We start from the raw sequence: 19,405 nt of genomic DNA, 5'->3' as shown, positions 1-19,405 counted from the left end.
TATTGCCAGAATGGTCACCCAAAAATGACTCAAAGTCTGCAAGCATTAGTATAAATAATAGTGGAGCTAGTGGCCAACCCTGTATAACACCCCTATTAGATTTAAAAGGAGCTGAAAACGTGGACCCATACCCAACCACCAAAGATGTCTATCTATAGACCAACTGTATTAATTTTGGAGCTCTTCTGAAGTTCCCACTTTAACTAGTTTGAACCATAGTATATATCTGTCCACACAAAAGCTTGCCATAGATTTACAAATGACACGTATAGGTGTGTCGCACAAATGCGCTGATATGTATCTATCAATACGGCTAATAGTAAGCAATGGTCTGCAGGTGAGCAACCTGGACAAAATCCTGCTTCATTGTTCGGAACCATCCAAGAGGATTGTATCCACTCCTTTAATCTATCTGCAGTCTATCATGTAATTATCTTTCCCAGGATATCTAGGAGGGCTATTGGCCTGCAACAGAATGGGTCCAGGACAATTTCTTGTTTTAATAATTGGAACAATAATACTATGAGTCAAAGAAACTAGGGAGCTATTTGTCTAAGTGACGGCTCCAAAGATCTGCACCATAAACTGGGCCCACCATTCTTACCAGGCTATCATAATTTCTGGTTTTATATTGTCAGGACCACAGGCTTTTCCTCTTTTGAGAGATCTATGTTTTTATTTAATCTCCAATAATACTGGCGGACAATTTGGATTGGACTTGTTACAATTTACTCATCAGGGACCTTTTCCATCAGGTGCTGCACCTGGTGGTAGAGATCTGTGTTTCAGAAATGGTTGGCATATCTTTAGTACCTTTAGCTACCAGTTTACAAAATATTGTATTACCCCTCCTCTGAGCTGCATTCAAGACCAGGTCCCATTGTTTAAGTAAGATGGCCATATTTTCCTTCTTAATTAATTTCTTGTAATATTTTCTTTTCAGTGCCACATTTCTCTTAGTATTGTTATAACAATCATGTTTTTAAATTATTCATACTTAGCGCTACTTCATTTCTTGTCACACCACAACACACAACTTCTACATACACAGAGCACCTATGGGTACAGCTTCTATAAAAATGATAGCCTATTTCAAGATATTGCTTTTCTACCAGCTGATCAGGTGGAAATTTTATGGTATAAAATAAAGGACAATTATAGCTTTCTATTTGATCAAATACTCTAAAATCAGTACATTGATAAATGCAAAATCCACCAATTCGAATATAGACAATTATCGATGAGTGATTGATATAAACAAACATAGTCTGAAGGAGAATAGGTGCAAATAAAATACAATTCAAATGAATTAGACAACATCTTGTCATATGATTGCCCTGCACTTACCCCCTTCAATCCCTCTTACCATTTTTAAAATGGGCAGCTAACATATATTCGCAAAAAAAAAAGTCATTTCCATTCAGGAACCTGAGATTGTAGCATTAAAGTCTCCCATCCAAAGAGACAATTTGTCTTCCCACAGTTCTTTCTCAGCTTGCATAGAATGGGTAAGTAGAAATTGATGAGTACCCATGTTTCCTAAGCCTTTTTCCCATCCTTTTTACTAGCTAACATTTTGGACAAGAAAACTATTCTGAGTCATCAATATTATGAATTGTATAGAAAATGTATGATCAATTAGAATTATTAGAACACCCTTCTTTCAACTCCTTTTGCTTTCCAAAGCCTTTTTGTAAAAGTGTGAAATCCAGGAGGCGATCATTTCAAGTCAACCCAAGCTTCTTGTGAACATATAATATCAAAGTTGCTAATAAATGATATCCAGTTCTGATTGGGAATTTATCTGTAATCCAGTAATGTTCTTGAAAATATTTTGTCCACTTTTATTTCTGAATATTGTCACTGGGTCACTGGTTTAGTAAAATGTATACAGTCGTAAACCTTCTCTTAAGAGGTCTTCTACAGCCAAACTGGAGATCTAGATTGCAGCACCTGTACCAGATCGTTTTGAGTCAGATCTCGTTAATATATGGGCTGAGAATTCAGATAAACCACATTCCTCTAGCATAGGAAGTTTATGAGTGCGTTTCCTGCCTAGTAGATATGTTGTCATCTCAGGAGTGTACAAAGTATCATGCAGATGACAATGATGTTTGCACAATCTGAATATGCTTCCACCCTTGCCTCAGCCATCATGTCTCTCCTCCTGTAAACACAGGTTCTGATGTTTGGGTCTGTAAATTATACCCACACTCTACAATCCCCACAGTACATGCATTCTGACAGAATTAACACTTTAGCAAACATTTTAAATGACACCTCTTTCAAGTTCAAAGTGTTTGCTAAGATCCTAACTAGGGCCTCTTTGCAGGCATTTTTGTTGCTGTCAAATATCCCTTTAAATGGATGAATTCATATTTTTCTGCCACTCTTTCAGAGGGTATATCTTATTTAGTAGGGCTAGCTCGTTTGTGCCACTTTAGAGACTTTTACCCCAGTAACCTGAATATGAGATTGAATACGAGTGCCCTCTGTAACATTATTAGCGTTGGCTATGTAGCAGCATGCACAGGCTGTGCACTTGTAGTTACTTCATTGCTAACAAGAGCGCTAGTGGCCATCCAACCACTCTGTTTTCTGCTCCAGATTCAGAGGTTTGGGCAACTGCTGCTATGCTAGCGGATCTTTTAGCTGCAGGAATATTTTGTGTGTAGACTGATGCACATGATGCTCCATTAATGCACAAAGCTTCATGGTCACCTAAGAATAGAACCCCTTTAGGACAGGTGACAATTTGGGGCAGTGTTTCTGTGACATATTTTCGGAGCAGCATAGTCTCAGGGTTGTGCAACTCGAGACCTTCAGGGCCGGATCAATGCCGGGTTTCCAAGATACCCCTCATTATTATTCATGAGATAAATTTGCTTACAGTGATTCTAAATGCATACAGATTTTTCCTCATGAATATTAACAAGGGATATCCTGAAACCCACCAGCATTCCACCCTTAGAGGTCTGGAGCTGAGTTGACCCTGACTGATTTGCTGCTGATTCAAATCATTAAGAGTTTATAGCATGCAAACATTTCTCAAGGAGGATTTGATCTTGTATCTGCTTGACCCAATAGGAATGTATGTCTTGCACCAATTTGAAGGATAAAGGCTGGGGAAGCAGATGTCCACCTATAATGCACGTGGTAACAATTGCAGGCCCAATGGAATTTATTAGCCTAGCATTAATGCATTTTAAGAAACAATAACAGTCTGCTTATTGCTCCCAATGCACACGCCAGAATTTGGCTTTGCACACTTTCCATTTTTTAAGTGACTTTTCTTTTTGTCATAAATTAGTGACCTCAACCACAATGTTTTTACATCGTTCAAAAGGTGCACACTTTCAAATTTCTGACACGATCATCTCAAATCTTTTTTATGCAAACTACCCTGACCCTCGCTCACACAACCACAACAATGCAATCTCATCACATTGCCCCATTAGCCTCTTACACAGTGCCCAGCTAAGACTACACCGGGGGTATTGCATGTATGCCTTGCATCAGTATATGTGGCAGTAAGGGCTTATGTGTGAGTCTCGCTGGTATGCAAGGGAAACAGGCATGTCTATAGAGAAAGCATATGGCAAAGTGACTACTTATATCTACATTACTATTGTTGAGGTTACATTGTAATATCTAAAGAAGAGCATGTTATCAAAAGGTACTTTCCCCAGAGAGTTTGAAACAATTAAAATGTGACGTTTAAAATCTGTTCTCACCTCAGAATGTTATAGCCAGTGCTGGATGTCTGCACCATCTTTCAGAAGATACTTAGCTCTTTGCGGGTAATAAGGCTGACACGTGTTGTTAGCGTGATCGCAAACTCACGTACTGGCACCATTTTGTTAGTTTTAATTATTGCAACCAAGAAGTCACTGAAAAGTGCACGGTTTTGACCATTGAAGGACCACATTTGCCAAAGGTTTAAAGAGGTTGTTAAAAGAGAGGTTAGCCACCTACTGATCTAAAGGAGAGCCCCATTTAATAAGACCAAAAGCAATGTTTATAATGGGGGGGGATGAAATGTTAATAGAGGCCATCTATGTGGGTCTACATTCTCAGTATCCATCTGGCCTCTTCCTGCACATATACTGGTGCAAGGTATGTACATTAACCTTGTTCATATGTCCATGAAAAATGTTACAGAGGGCACTAAACACAGTAAATACTAGAGGGATTCAACCCTGCACACCTGCATCCAATCAGCCTCCCTGAAGATTGCTGAGGCATGACAGCGCACTAGGAGGAGAACATCTTTGGACTGTTTGAGCTCACTGCAACAGGGTCCCAGAGTAGTGCCCTGCCACCCCTCAATTTTGTTTTGCACAGTTAAAACTATGTGTATTCTATCTCTTCACAGGCGTTCCTGAATAAGCAAAATTAGCTATTAATGAACACATTTGGGATCCTATAGCCACATCTAAAAAGCAGTACACACAAACTTTAGTATACTGTTTGGATTGTGTTGGATTGTGTGGTGGTCCTTTACTTTCCAACACAACACTGGCAACCATTAATTTGACCACTATTATTTACATAGCTGTATTCGCTCTAACATATGCAGTTTTCATCCTAATTATTCCTGAGGAAGGTGGGTAAGAGCTGAAACAAATACTATGTCAACCCTGCCGACTTTAAATCCACAGTTTCTTGGAGACTGAATGAATGATGTGGATTTAAACTAGCTAATCAATTGATATTTCAAAGTAATGTGGATTTAGGATGTATACTCTCCTCTCCAAGTGTCACATAATGTACAGCAGAGTTTACTTTGTGCAGCATTTACTTCTTCAAAATGTATTATGTTATGTTTTCATGCACAATGTGCTGGCTCTGTTTAAATATGTCTTCTCCTCTTTGACAGATATGTATGGATGTTGAAACAAAATGTAATTGCTTCAAACTGATACATGAATCTTGCAATAACAGAATTAATTCCCTGTGTTTATTGCCAGTAAACACATCAGGTGCGATTTTAAATTACTGATAACAATCTTTTAATATTCTGACTGGCACAACCCTTTTAGATTAGACTCTTTGGAGAGAGGAGGAGAGGAGGATAAAGTTGATCCAGGATCAAATCAAATGAACTGTTGGTGGGGGTAGAATTTACTGTGCAGAGCCAGTCAATCTTATGGATGAATGCCACATCCTTCTCCAGTTTTACCAATGTGGTTTGTATGTTGGAAACTTTAGCTGTGGGGTCCGAGGACATCAAAGATGTAGATGGAGGAGTGTGTACATCTAATTTCAGTAATGTATATGGCATCAAGATCGTTATTGGTTATGTTGTCAGTGATGTTGATGGCAGGCGTGAACACTGAGAGGGTGTTAACCATCATAACAGGTTGGATGTGAATAGTCGGCACATTTGGTAAGGGAATCTGGAGATATTGTGAGCTTTGCCAGGGAATCTGTTGGGGCATTTGGCTATGTGATGTCTGGAGAGGGTGGGAATGGGTGATGTCTACCTGGTGTATAACAGGTAGAGTAACTGGCCCTTTGCCCTTTCCAGTACCTAGACAGTTAAAATGCCTAGCTGAGAGACACCAATGATCAAACAGTGAAGAAGGAAAGGAGGGGTGTGGTGGGGAAAGCAGGGAGGTGATGTAGAGGTCACATGATCTAGACACACTTGCATCAGCTGACTACAATCATAAGAAAATAGGCTGGAAGGTTTCTTAACTAGGGAAAAAAAGAGTGACAAAATAAGAAGGCCTCAACAGATTAGCAGTGATTACATGTGGATGGATAGAGGTCATGTGACCTAGATTCACTTGCACCAACTGACCAACTGCAAACGAAGAGAGGCTGGAAGTAAGGAAGAAAGGGAAAAACAAAATAGGAATGCACAACCAGATTAGCAGTGATTGACAGCTTTAGCTTGGTACGTCCATGAGCAGTTAAGTAAGAACAACCTAAAAGAAACATTGGATACTTTAGTGGTAAATGTTTTGAAATCCCTGGGAAAAGGTTCCTCTTTTCCATCATCTGTGCTTTGATGGATACGCATATCCTTGCCAATGTAATATGAGCGGTAAGCCAGAGGTAAGGACGAGGCAGTCTGTGCAGGATGTGTTGGGAGTGAAGGCTGTTCACCTGGAAAGATTTACCTCTAAAACATGCTTTTCATTACGGCAGCGCACACAGCAAGTCCGAGACAAGGACAAGAACTGTTGCAGCTGCTTTGCTCCCGGAAATGTTCAAGTTGTCCAAGCAGGGTGAGACTTTGTGTGATAAGCCTGTGATAAGCTTCACACATTTCTTTCTTTACACCCTGCTTGTTACTAATCCTGCAACTCATCCTGATGGCAGTTTGATGTTGATGCTTTTGGTCCCATTTCCCTGCTGTACACACCTGCTAAACTGTATTGGAATCTAATACTCTCAGGAATTTTGACTTGGCCTAATCTTTTTAGCCAATATCTCTCATCCAGTTTGGTTTTTGTGAAGGCGTAAGTACTACAGAACAAGCCCTAACAGTGTTCCTGATAGTCTGAAAATGTATAGCTGGCTACATGATGCCAGTTTCTCTGGCTTTTACAGACTTGTCCAGTGCCTACGAATGCATAAACACAGGTTTGGTATGGGAAAAATTATTCGAGAAGGGACTTCCACAAAATGCAGTCAGCTTAATTAAACTGTTGCACACGGACACAAGGGTATCTGTGAGATTTGGTAAGGCAGGTGAATTATCTTTTCCCTTTCGATCGAAGAGAAAGGTGTGCAACGTGCCATGTTTCAGGCCCATGAGCAGTTTACTATCTCAAAGTTAAGGCGTATGAACGCTGTGTGCTTTTTACAAATGCAGTACATCTCTGTAATTTAGTTTTGCTTCCAAGCAACCATAAAAACAAAATCAGAATTGGGAAAAATTGTTAAAGTACAAATACTAGTATGCCAAACAGAACTATTGTCATTCACCATGTATTTAATTAGGTAGGTTTAGGCTCTGGGAATGGAACCTGCCTGTGCTAAGCTCCATTTGTATTGTGATTGTGAGTTTTAGCAAGATCACAGGAGTGGTTTTGGGGTTTAGCCTGAGCCCCAGTTTGGTATGTAGGACGCCCAGGACGCCGGACCGCGCACACAGGGCCCAACAGGAGCCAAGTCTGCCGTAAGGACAGTCTTAATTCCAACAGAACCCCACTGAGGACACACAGCGAATAATACATGCCTTGAGAAAGACCCTATGGGTCGAAACACGTGTCGGCTGACTGAACTTGCACACCAAGTCCTAAACAGTGTTTCTAAAACACCCACAAATGTATCTATTGAATGAACCACTCAAGAAAACACCAATAAAAAACGGATTATTTCGTACTAACCAGAGTGTTACAAATAATTATTTCGGATATTCCAAACAAGCTAGCCGGGAGTAAAAAGACTTGTTTCCATGTATTTAATTACCTTCTTGCTTTCTCTTTCCCAGGTAGTCACATTTTGTTGAATCGTCTGGATCCTCCAAATTCTACCCTCACCTACCTTATTCCGGGACTTGACCTCTGTCTGGAAGAAGGATGTAGAGTAGATTTTTGCTGTTGGAAGCGGCCTCCTTTGCTGATTCTTTCTCCTGTGAGAGGTGCGGCTTGACGGTTTCGTGGGCCTATGACATACGCATAAGCGGCTCCCTGCAGGGTCCGTTCCTCTGATTCCTTTCCAGCATCCGAGGGCTTGTGTGCCCGAGTGGCCGTGTTGCCGTGTGTATCCCTCGCGGGTATACGCGGATAAAGGCTGTCCCCAACAAGTTTGTCATAGCTGATGCTGCTATCCCTGTGATCTCTGTGAACTTGACTGCATTGGTCTCTGTGTTGCCTGTTCTCGGCCTTCTTTGTTACAACGGGGATACGGAGGTATGGACCATGTTTCAGTGAGGGGAGCCTGTTAACTTATGTGCTTGCTATTGCCTGATACCAGAGTAAAAGATTGTGTAAACAGGCATTTGGCGGTTTTGTGGCCTTTGGCAGTACACTAAAGGCAGTCTGTGCTCTGTGTCATTTACTTATAAGGTTTCCTACTGTCCTGTCTTTTGCTGGCGACTGTGGATCTTTTGATCTTTGAGCCAGTGTCTATTGCCTGGACGTAGTGTACCTAATAGGCTGTGGCTTTGCCCAGATACAGAACTTGCTGCTTACTGGTGACTGTTCATCTATTGATCTTTGAACCAGTTTTGCCCCTTTGGGTTCGGAGCAATTGGTACATGCTGGTCTGATTTCTTAGCTTACCATATTTTGGATTGTGCTAACTTAAACCTATTTAAATAGGTGTTTTACTGTGTTACTATGACATTAAGAAGTAAACTCAACGATAGAAAAAAGAGTAGGAATGACAATAAAGATGTGGAGATGGCGGAAACAAGCACACAGACAGTGACCAATAAGGATAAGAAGATTACTGACTTCTTCTGTGACCAAATGGCGGTTGCACATATTCATCCGGAGCCAGCTGAGGCATTGACATCTGGTATAGATGTGGCATGTACCTCGCTGGAATTTGATAATAATAATTCCCTGTTGAACCTCTGCTATAGGCTGGAATGCCAAATCACTGATTTGGAGAAGCGGAAAGACCATAGCGCGGTACCAGTGAAGGAGGTTACTGTTCCAACTATTTCAATACCTGAAGGAACTATTACTAGTACTCCTCCCATGGTCATCATTGACAGACTCTCATGATATCCCAAACTTACAGGATTAGTGGACAGTCTTGATGAATTGGGTACACAAGAAAATGTCTCAGTAGATGCAAACTCTGACTGGATGAAATGTAATATTGAAGCCAAACTTAAAGGCTTGGAGACTCATAATACCACTACCAGTTTCGCTTTGAACATTCTGTTGTGATTGTGTTATACCATTGTCTCCATGGGCAGAAATAATGCAGATGCACTTAAGGATATAACAAAAATAGTGCCAAGTCCTGGGGCGGTGGCTAAGACCTTGGTGGATAGGTGTCTGCCTATGAGGTAACACCTGTATTGCTGTATTGGTAACTGAAAATTTGGAATCCACATTGGTTGAAATTCTGGCTGGCAGCGAATGTGAGAGTCGGGACAAATGCCATCTGTCTAAGAGAGAGAGGAGAAGGCGGAAAAATATGGTAAAGAAAGTAGTCAAGGATGATGGAGTGTCTGAAAATGCCTATAAGCAGATACCAGAAGGGATGAAATCCAAGACCAAAAGAGGTATAAAGTGAGCTGCCAGGAAGGCTAAAAAGCATGCTATGAATGGTGGGAATCTTACCACCTGGTTGATTGGCACTGATAAGCGTAAAATTATAGCTTCTAAAGTACCTGACAATCTGCTCTCAGTGGGGTCAGTTAATGTACCTGATGATAGTGCGCTTGATACTACTGATTCTACTGTTGATAGCTTGGATGAAAGTTCGGATGAATCTTATGTGTATAATGTGGAAAAAAAGAAATCTAAAGTGAAGTTCTCTGATGTAGTTACAAAACTACCTCTGGAAGCGTCTACAAACACTACGAAATCATTACCTGATTTTGTAACAATTCCAACTAAGTCGGGGTATCTACCAAAAAACATTTTTCTATCACAGGTAGCACTAAGAAAACTAAAAGGCTGATTAATTGAGGTAAACTTCTTGAGATTATTAATGCACAACTTCCCTTAAGAATACTTAAAAGTGGGGATTTTAAGTTTGTTGAACCATGTCAGGGGATGCTTACCCGAGTCCACTGCTATTCTGTAGCTGTTGTATGTCTTATTAGGGAACAAAAAAATTAGCTAAAAGAATGTGGGTACATGTTGGATGCTAATGAAGAGAGATATGACTGCCTACCTAATAAGGTTAGTAATGTATATCCCAGCAATCCAAAAGATGCTAATGGCCAAGTAATCGATAACGATGTAATAAAATCACATTGAGAATGGCTCTGTTCTTTTCTACCTTTGGGTCAAAATAGTCATTGAGATGATACCACACTAATTTCCTGGAATACTATAGGACATTGCCATTTATTTTCTGAACTGGGTTCCTATGATCTTTTTTCCAATGCCCAAATTGTGCTCTTACGGGAAACTTGGCTTATGCAGGAGGCTGTGTTTGACGGTTTCACTGCGTATTACAATCCTGCAAGTAGAGGTGAAAAGGGCAAGCCCTTTGTGGGATTGATAACATTGGTATCAAATTGTATACATGCCTCCAAATGTGAATTGGTCTCTGCTAATTCCAATGTATTGATTGTCGAGATGCATATGCAGAATGGAGCACGTATTATACTGATCAATATATATGACCCCCCTGGCAATGCATATACGGCTGATATCCAACAGAGTATATATGAATGCCTGCTTGATAAATGTACGGCAGATGGCCTGACCAATATAGTATTGGGTGGCGATCTCAATGCTAATATTTTGTGTTATTATCAGGGAGATCTGACGAAAGCTGAAAGATGGTCTACCTTTATTAAGGAGATGGATTTACTGGTGTTCAATGGAAGTGGTCTTGATCACAGTAATACTGGCACTACCTGGTCAAATGGTTGCTATTCCTTTATGCTTGATTTCATCTGTACAGAAGAGGATGTAGGATAAGAGGAGGTGAGTGGAGCTGATGGGACAAGTGTTGTGAGAGGAGAACATCAGATGGAGAGAGGGAGGGGAGAATATCAGTGTCATAGGAAAGAGACCAAATCGGACAGAGTGTCTGAAAGGCACAATGCAATACCCCTTTTTAGACCACTAACCACTGGATAATGTAGGGTCAATCAGGAAATCGCTGAGGAAAGTTATTTTGATAAGGTGTTCTGCCTTTATCTGTTCTACGTTAGTATAAGTCAGAACCTAGACAGAAGGGGACAATAATTGATATATACTAACCTATGGACTAGGGGGCTAGGGAGGGTTGGTTATTTTTTAGACGACAGAAGGATGGGCCTAGGACATTGAACATTTAAATAAAACACTTGAACCATCAAAGAATTGGAGTAATTCCTGAGACATCTGTAGAACTGCAACACACCCTACACCATACATGCTAATTCCATGCATCTCTTCTACCATCCTATCCTATACCTTCCATACCTTTCTACCCCACATCTCCCTTCACCCACTCTACTTCGCCCTCCTTCACCGTAACCTACATCTGTATAATTCCACCCCATGTCTATGTACTGCACTCCATCACTTTCTCATCTAACCAAACCTGCCCCACGTATGCCTACTCTTAACCTACCCCATGCTGCTTACACCCATGCCTGCCTACACCCACCCTGCACCGCACCTATCTCACCCAAACCTGCCCTATGCCTCCTTACACCACGCTCCCATACAAATGTCTACTCACACCTTACACTGAGACTACCTACCTCACCTACCTGACCTCACCATAGCCACAACTGCCTATCACTACTCTACTGAGAGCAATGATTAGCACTGCCCTACCCAAAATCTTCCTAAATCCAACCTACACTACCCTACCCACCCCTAGACCTGCCTAATCTCACCCCACAAATACCTAAACATACTATAAAGTGCACCTGCTTACCTTCACTATGCCCCATGAATGCCTACAGCCAAATGTCCCCATGCCTGCCTACAGAAAACCTTGCCCATGCCTGACCTATCCCATCAAATCCCAAGTCTTTCTACCACCCCTTACCCCACTGTAACCCATGCCTTCCTTATCCCATACCTTCTCCATAGTACCTATTCCACACAACCCCACGCCCACCCAATTTCTCCCTACCTCCAACCTACCCTTGCTTTCTTTAAGCCATCTACCCCACAGCATACCATGCTTACCTACATCCACCTTTTCTCAAGCTTCTCCACATAGGATCGCCCACCCACCATAATTGGATACCCCCACCGTAGCTCACCCCTGCCTACCTCATTACCAGCCACCCTTCCCAGCTCATTCCCAAGCACCATAGTTCCCCACCAAAGCTCACTGCTAAAATAACTATAATCGCATAAACGAGCACTGCATACATTTAAAAGTTCCATACATGTCTGCAATTCAGTATTTGCAGACACATCATACTAGTAAAACATTTAGTAAAAATACTTCAGTACATCAAAAGGAGATGGCATCATTTTAACATATCTATTGTTGTTGTATGGTGGGTGTTAGTAAATACTAACTTACAAGCATGTTTGAATTGACTGGCATATAGGGAACACGAATTTGAATAATTGTGGCCAATAATGCTATAAACAGGAGGTCAAGGTGGCAAGGTGCTGCAAAAAAATTGATTGGCTTTTCCAATGCTTGCTTCTATACTAAATCAATCAATGTAATCTTATCATCATACATTACCTTGCATTTACACGTCGCACACGGAGAACCTTCCATTGTCCATACAGAGCCACCAAGGCGTGCGATTCCACGTATATCTACACAGGTTTTCTGGATGTCAAAGGCAATATCATCAGATAAGCATGGATCATCGACACAGTGGGGGCAGCATTCTCCTTCATGGATGGCAGTAAACTCACACTTCACGATTGGGCAGTTCAGGGGCCAACAGTCCACTTCACCTTCCTGTACAAAACAAAAAAAAATAATATATACAAGACCCAATGACACCAAAACCCTTGCAAATGGAATGCATCTTGAAAGAAGGCATGTCAAATAAACAGAGTAGGCATTATACAAGGGTGAACGAACGTATATCTGTTTGTTGAATAGTGTAACGCCAGTCTACTTAGTTTCACAGCTTGACAGATGAACGAATGCACAAAATCTGTCAATTGCCAACTGTCAATATATCAGCGATTACCCGTGATTACCGGAAGGTTACGTAACATTAACTGTGGCATTCGACAATCATGCTGCAAAGGAAAGATGTTTAAAGTCTCCAAATGTCATGATGAACGCAGTGCCTAATCGGGACAGGTAATTTAGATGAGTTCCTATCCGATGATTTGCATTTCCATTAGAAAGGCCTGGGGTTGTCTCCCTGTCTTGTGGCGCTGTCTTGTGGCGCTGCTGCGCCACACTCCCGCACATCCTCATGTCCTCTCCTTACTACCTAACCCTTGCATCCACCATCTGTGTGTCAGTTCGACAGTGGGTAACATGCTTTCCTATTTTCAAGTGGGAATTTGACTTATGGAATTATCAGATTAAAAGCACTTTCTTAAGGACTACACTGGGCCTGTTGTTGGGCTTGCTGCTTGCTCATTTGGGCCAGTAGTCACATTGATTGCAAAGTGTCTCCAGCACAAACACATCCTGACTCTTCTAGTAGAATCCAGAAACATCATTACACATATCCTCTTTACAGCCCATATCTAGCACAACGTTGATCTGTCTGCCAAAAAATGACGATAATGAAGACATTTCGATTTGCCATCACCTAAGCAAGGTCGAGCTTTTCAGGGGCAAGTTTATCAGAAATTGTTTTTTTTTAATGCTGAAGAAAACGTATTGATTATTTATTTTACAGATGGGTTTCAATTGACCCATTTAACAAATGCCATCGATAGCATATTGCGGGTCACTTTTGTAAAGTACCAACATATTTATTTATTTATTTGAATTTTTAAAGTGCACATCGGCCCAGAGGCATCGAGGCGCTGTTACAGAATACTTGCTTGGTACAGGAATACATAGAACAGGCACACAGTACATAGAATAGTGACATAGGTAAATTATCCATGTTCAGTTGGTTACATAGGAACAGCATAAACATTCTTGTATTCTACAGTCTTTCTTGTCTCAACATTCTTCCTATATTCAGTAGAGAAAGGACAATTAAAACGTCTACCACGGAAATAACAGGTCACTCACTATTTTTTAAAAGATACATTATAAAATGCTTCCACGATTGTGTGCAGGTGACGGAATTAGTTGCTGGAACTGGAGGCAGTTCTCGAAAGAAGTACTTTTTTGTTATAAATGAAGAAGAAATATTATTTCAGAAACTATAAAAGTATCCTAAAACGCACTAATTGGAACATCTGCGGAAAAAAAATAGAAAATGAATTCATCAGTTGGTTGATTGTGTCTTAATGAACTAGCATGAGATTATAAACCAAAAGCAAGTACATTGATAAACAAGCTAAAATGGAGATTGACAAACTACTTAAGTCTAGGGTACACAGAGTATATATAATATGAGATAATTTCCAAATAATTTTAATTTTCAGTCATTTACAATCCAGGCTACCGTTATTCGACCTTGTAAATTGTGTACATTCGTTCAGAATTGTATTAACCCTATATCCAATCCCCATATTTTAGACACCAGGTAAAGTCGCAAAAGTAATTTTGGACTTTGTGGAAAAAAAGAATGATTTACATGCTTTAATTGTTCTAAAGAAATCAATCACAATTGTGTTGGTTACTCAGTGCTAATAAATGGACAAGTAAGATTTCTGCAAAATAAATCAACATGATTTTAATCTCATGATTAGTAAAGTTAAAGCAGCAAAGTGCATTGATGACCCTATGCAAGCAGTTGTATTGGAAAACAGAAGGGGATTTTTTTTAAAGAAGACATGAGCTATATTGTGTCCTACCATTACAGAAAAACACCTTACTTGAATTCAGAAATACTTCAAAACCTCAATCACATTACTGGCCTATCTAAATCAGGATAACGCAGAGATAATTGTTCAACATTTTCAGCCACGTTTCCATACAGGTTATGACAATGGCACAGTTAATCTTTAATGTGACTATTACGATATGTGGCAGCAATAACCTCCTTTTCAGAGCTTTGAGAATATTGGTGTTTGAGTCTCTTTGCCACCCTGAGTCACAGTGATACAACACAGAAACAGGATGATGTAGAGATAAAGGTTTGTATGTGGAAAGTCCTGGAACTGGCATTAACACACCTCAAAGGATGTCGAAGAAATAGTCTGTCCCTCCCACGGCAATGAGCCACGATCAAGAGGAGGCAACGATAAGCACAACGGTGAAAACTATGGCTGTTCCTTTCCTGCTGCCCATACAAACACTGAAACAGTATGATATCGGGATAAGTGTAAACAGGTGAAATATCACTAAATACTGCAAAAGATATGAAAAGAAGCGAAGAAATACAGAAAGCAGAAAAGGATGAAGAAGCAAAATGCAATAGTGCGATATTAAGTAGGAAGACTATGGTTCGATGGAAATCGCAAGACAGAAGAAGAGAGGACAAGGTTGACAAATAATAGCATAAAACGCTGTCTGGGGCAGTGCATTGTAATGTGCCTACACAATGTCTACGGATCTTTTAATTTAACAAAGTTAGCCAGCAGTGCTCAATAACAAAACAATATTTTTTTTCCATCTTTGTCTTGGCTCTTAAATGTAGAAATGGGTCCCAGCCATGTTGGTGAGTGTAAATGAGAAACGCATGCAACAGTAGGCAACCCAGGTGACCATGTGGGAAGGAAAACAGGGAGAACAGCTTGTGGCACAACAACTAAGCATGAGTCTGGCATGAGTCTGGCATGAAGACGAGAGCTTGAGGGCTGCATTGTTGCATAACTAGGCCACATGGGGAGCCCCATGTGGCCAGGTTGCTCGTGTGCCAAGCGATGTAGCAGTATTGTTCCAACTGTGGGAGGAAACAGAGCAGGTAGTTAGAGGCATGACAATAGATCCAGTCTCCTATGTTATATAACATTTACAGGGAGGCACTATGAGACCTGGCCTCATTATAAACTTGACGGTACAGAAATAATGTGCCGGTAATACATTTTGCCAGCACGTTTCTGCAACTGCAACCCACAACTTTGCCGGTGTAGGGGCCTGATTTACCACCAGCAAAAAACAACTGGTTTTACCGGAACCGTTTTTTCCGGTTCCGGTAATACCAGCAATCACCCTATGGAGCCTTATTGGACTCCATGGAATAGGGATTAACAACCGTTCTCGCCATTTGTAATCTGACGGTAAATCCGGAAGACCAAGTGGCAGGAATGGTATTACCATCTGGTGGTATCCCGCCAGGTGGGCATCAGTCTGCAATATGTCATTAGTTTCCCTCCAGAGTCATGTTTCTCCCCTTCTGTATTGGGCCTGTCTGCTGTCTTTTCCACTGAAGAAGGCCTGGGGCTTTCAATTCAGACAGGCATTTCTTACAGTGCAATAAATGTAATGTATTTGATTCTCATTTCAGTTTTTTTATTTTCAATTTTTCCTGTCAGTCAGTCCATTCCTGTCAGTGAGTGAGCAGGTGAGTCCCCAGAATATCTGGGTTTGGACATTTACAGATCAGATACCCTTCCCTTTAGAGGTGGGTATAATTTCTCTAACTTATTGGTCAGTGTAAGTGACTAGAAAATGTTCCAAAAATGACATCATTTTAAACACTTCAATTTGTACTCTTTTGGGCATATTAATGATAACAGTAGTCTAATGGGAGTAACTTCTAAATGTCTACATTAAACAATGTTGATTTCTGAATGATCATGTCATTAATCAATTCATCAGAGTTCTTTCACTTAGGTCAACCCAGTGATGCTAGTCTGATTTTGCCATATTATGTGGTGCGTATGTGACAATCTTTTGGGTTTTACACTCTGAGACTTTCACACACAAATGCATTCACCATCTCTGAATAACAACCTAACTGGTATGGATGGTCTGATATATGAATCTGTGATTTGTGTAAAGAAATCTCCAAACACACATCCCCTCTCCACCCTTGCCCTCTTGCCCATCCATCCATTGCATGCAAAGTAACTCTCATTCCTGAGGAGCACTCTGCAACACAAAAGAATGGGCCACCCCACACTCACTCACCTCACCCTTACTGCTCACCAGAGTAACACAATCACTTCCTCCCAACCACAAACACCCCCAACACCGCCTCCTACGGTCAAAGAACTCACTGTGAACCACACCTACTGTTCCCATTAAACCCACCCCTACCCTACCTTGCCCTACATCACTCCCCTCTCTGCCAGACCACCCCCTACCTCAGCCTTCCTGTCCCTAAGCGTCACCCGATAAGCCCTTGCCAACACCCTTGCAACCACCCCCCAGCCATCCTTACAACCCACAAACACACACCACAGTCACCCAAGCACACTGCCAAATATATAACCCACAACTCGCACACCACCACATCCCTGCACAACTCCCCCATCTTCCCATCTTGCACCAGTCATCTGCTCACACTTGAGTTACCAACATTCTTGCCTCCCCTCCCTTCCACCCAAAACCAGTCCTTATTTGGCAGATGCTCAAACACGAACATCCCCGCAATGCCACCACTCCCAGGCAGCAGAGCTCTGCATCACCTCCCTGATTTCAACCCACCCCCACTAGAACCAACACCCCCAGGAAAGCCATTGATCGCTGGAACCGCAACTGAAACCCTCTCAGACACTCCTCCCCTTCACCCATCACCCCCCAACAAATATGACTCTCATCCAAAACCCAGTACTTTTTTCTTTTTTTTTTATTGTGTTATAATCAAAGTTTGATTTTTCAATTTTTCACAAAAAAAAGATAATATTAAAAGAAATCTTAAAGAAGGAAAAACAAAAGAATCTTGCAATTATTAACAACTCAATTCATACAATTCTTTTTCAAATTTAAGAAAATGAGAACAACATATCTGTATAAGTATTAACAGTATTTTGATAAAATGAATTCCATATCTTCAAGAACTCTGATTACATTTATCGTCAATGCTGTCCCTTGCCCAGTGATCAGTCTATTCCAGAACATCTGTGATGAAAGACCTGTCTCTAGAGCTGAATTAGAGACAAATCTTCCCAAGTGTTTTTTTCTGGTGTTTAAAGTGCTTTGCCAATGTCACAGAAGATGCTCTAATGTCTGATGTTTTAGATCTCTGCAACCCATGCATAAGGATCTGCCACTTTTTTCTTGACCCCTTGTAACTTGAACAGCTCCTGTGTGAACTAGATTAAGCTGCATTCTGAGAAAAGTATGTCTTATTTTGTTATCTGGAAATTTTATTAGATATCTCAGCAAAAAAAAACAGTTTTTTTCAGATAGTGTTAAAGAGGTTGAGGAGGATGATACTCTCATAATCCCTATTGTCTTAATCCATTCTGCTGTTTCCAGCTGTTTCTTTGTATTCATCGGGTTTTCATCACTATCCCAATTTGCCAAAGTCTCTTTCACCAAATTTTTGAGTTTGTGCAGGACTGGCGGGTTGTGTTCCAAATGCCTTTTAAGATCTTCGTACAGTGAATCTCGTAGAGGAGCTATAATAAGCCTGTATAAGGAAAGCCATTTCCAGTCCATTTGTGATTTTAAAGATTATAAAAGCAACTCAAAACGAAGGGGAGAAATTGGTAGGCTTTTGGGGAGATTTCGATTTTTTTTCCAGATTGAACCTTCAATTTTATCCCAGTCCAATTCCCAGGCCAAGGGTTTTGCCTTTATTCCATATAGAAGAGTTAGGCTGATCTTTGCTTTGTAATATCTCAATGCTGGAATTAGTGAGAATTTACAGAATTGGCCAACAATTCTTTGCAGTTGCGCTGTTAGCTGTTTAGTCACACATACGATATTGGATAGTATTTGTGCCCTTCTTGGTTTGGCATACAATGTGTATCCTAAGTACTTGATTTCATCTACCACAGGGATGATAATGGCCATCTATCTTCCAAGGGAATCGGTCAGCTTTTCCGCTGCCAGCGAAGACGACTATTTTTGATTTATTTGGGTTGACTATTAGATCGTTTTTTTTCATGTAAATTTAAAGGGCAGACAACATCCTTTGAAGGCCCACATGTGTTCTATCCAAGAGCAAAATATTGTCTGCATACATGAGCCATCTGATTGCTTCCTGCCCGACTTTCACACTTACTAGGCCTGCTGAATCTACTTCCTCACAGAAACCGGTAAGATAGAAATCGAAGAGGAATGGTGCCACCTTGCAACCCTGCCTTCCTCCTCTTTCCACCTGGATTTCATCCGATAGAGTGCCTTTGCAGTTCAGCCTTAGAACAGCTGTGTTATTGTCATGAAGCACTGTTACAATATTTATTAGATGCCTAGGAGCATCCTTTGCAGTGAGCTCCAGCCACAGTCTTTCTCTTAGACCCATCACTTCCCAAACCCTCTTTGCACATGCTCCCCTCCCATCCACACACCCCAGTCACCCCCACAAAGCCTCCATGGTGGACCTCCCCCAACACTGCATCAATCCAAAAAACCTAACCTACCTACTCACGCTTCCCAGAGCGTACCCCCCCTCTCTCATCCCTACATCTCACCTGCATTTTCATCAATGTCTGATCTGTCGCCAAAAATATACATAGCATGTTTTACATCACCTCAGAAAACCCAGACCTCATGTTCATCACAGAAACCTGGTTCTTTGATGACTTCCAACCCATTGCACACAAGGCTTTTGGGGAGAAGTTGGACCCCAATCCAGGGTTCTGGGGGTCCGAGCTATGGGAGACCCCAACACCTCCCATTTTGCCCAAAGAAATGC

General features: G+C 41.1%; 1 protein-coding gene across 1 annotated transcript in view; it reads right to left on the bottom strand.

Annotated features, from left to right (window-relative positions):
- NELL1 (neural EGFL like 1) overlaps window positions 1-19,405 on the bottom strand; it is a 6,602,686-nt gene that overhangs the window by 8,682 nt on the left and 6,574,599 nt on the right. The window contains exon 19 of the mRNA XM_069623485.1: window positions 12,301-12,525. Coding sequence (XP_069479586.1) covers window positions 12,301-12,525 — 225 coding nt within the window. The remainder of the gene's footprint in view (window positions 1-12,300; window positions 12,526-19,405) is intronic.

The sequence above is a fragment of the Ambystoma mexicanum genome, chromosome 11 (genome assembly GCF_040938575.1).
Source record: "Ambystoma mexicanum isolate Mex_15411 chromosome 11, UKY_AmexF1_1, whole genome shotgun sequence".
Lineage (NCBI taxonomy): Eukaryota > Metazoa > Chordata > Amphibia > Caudata > Ambystomatidae > Ambystoma > Ambystoma mexicanum.
This window is presented reverse-complemented; position numbering and strand designations above follow the sequence as displayed.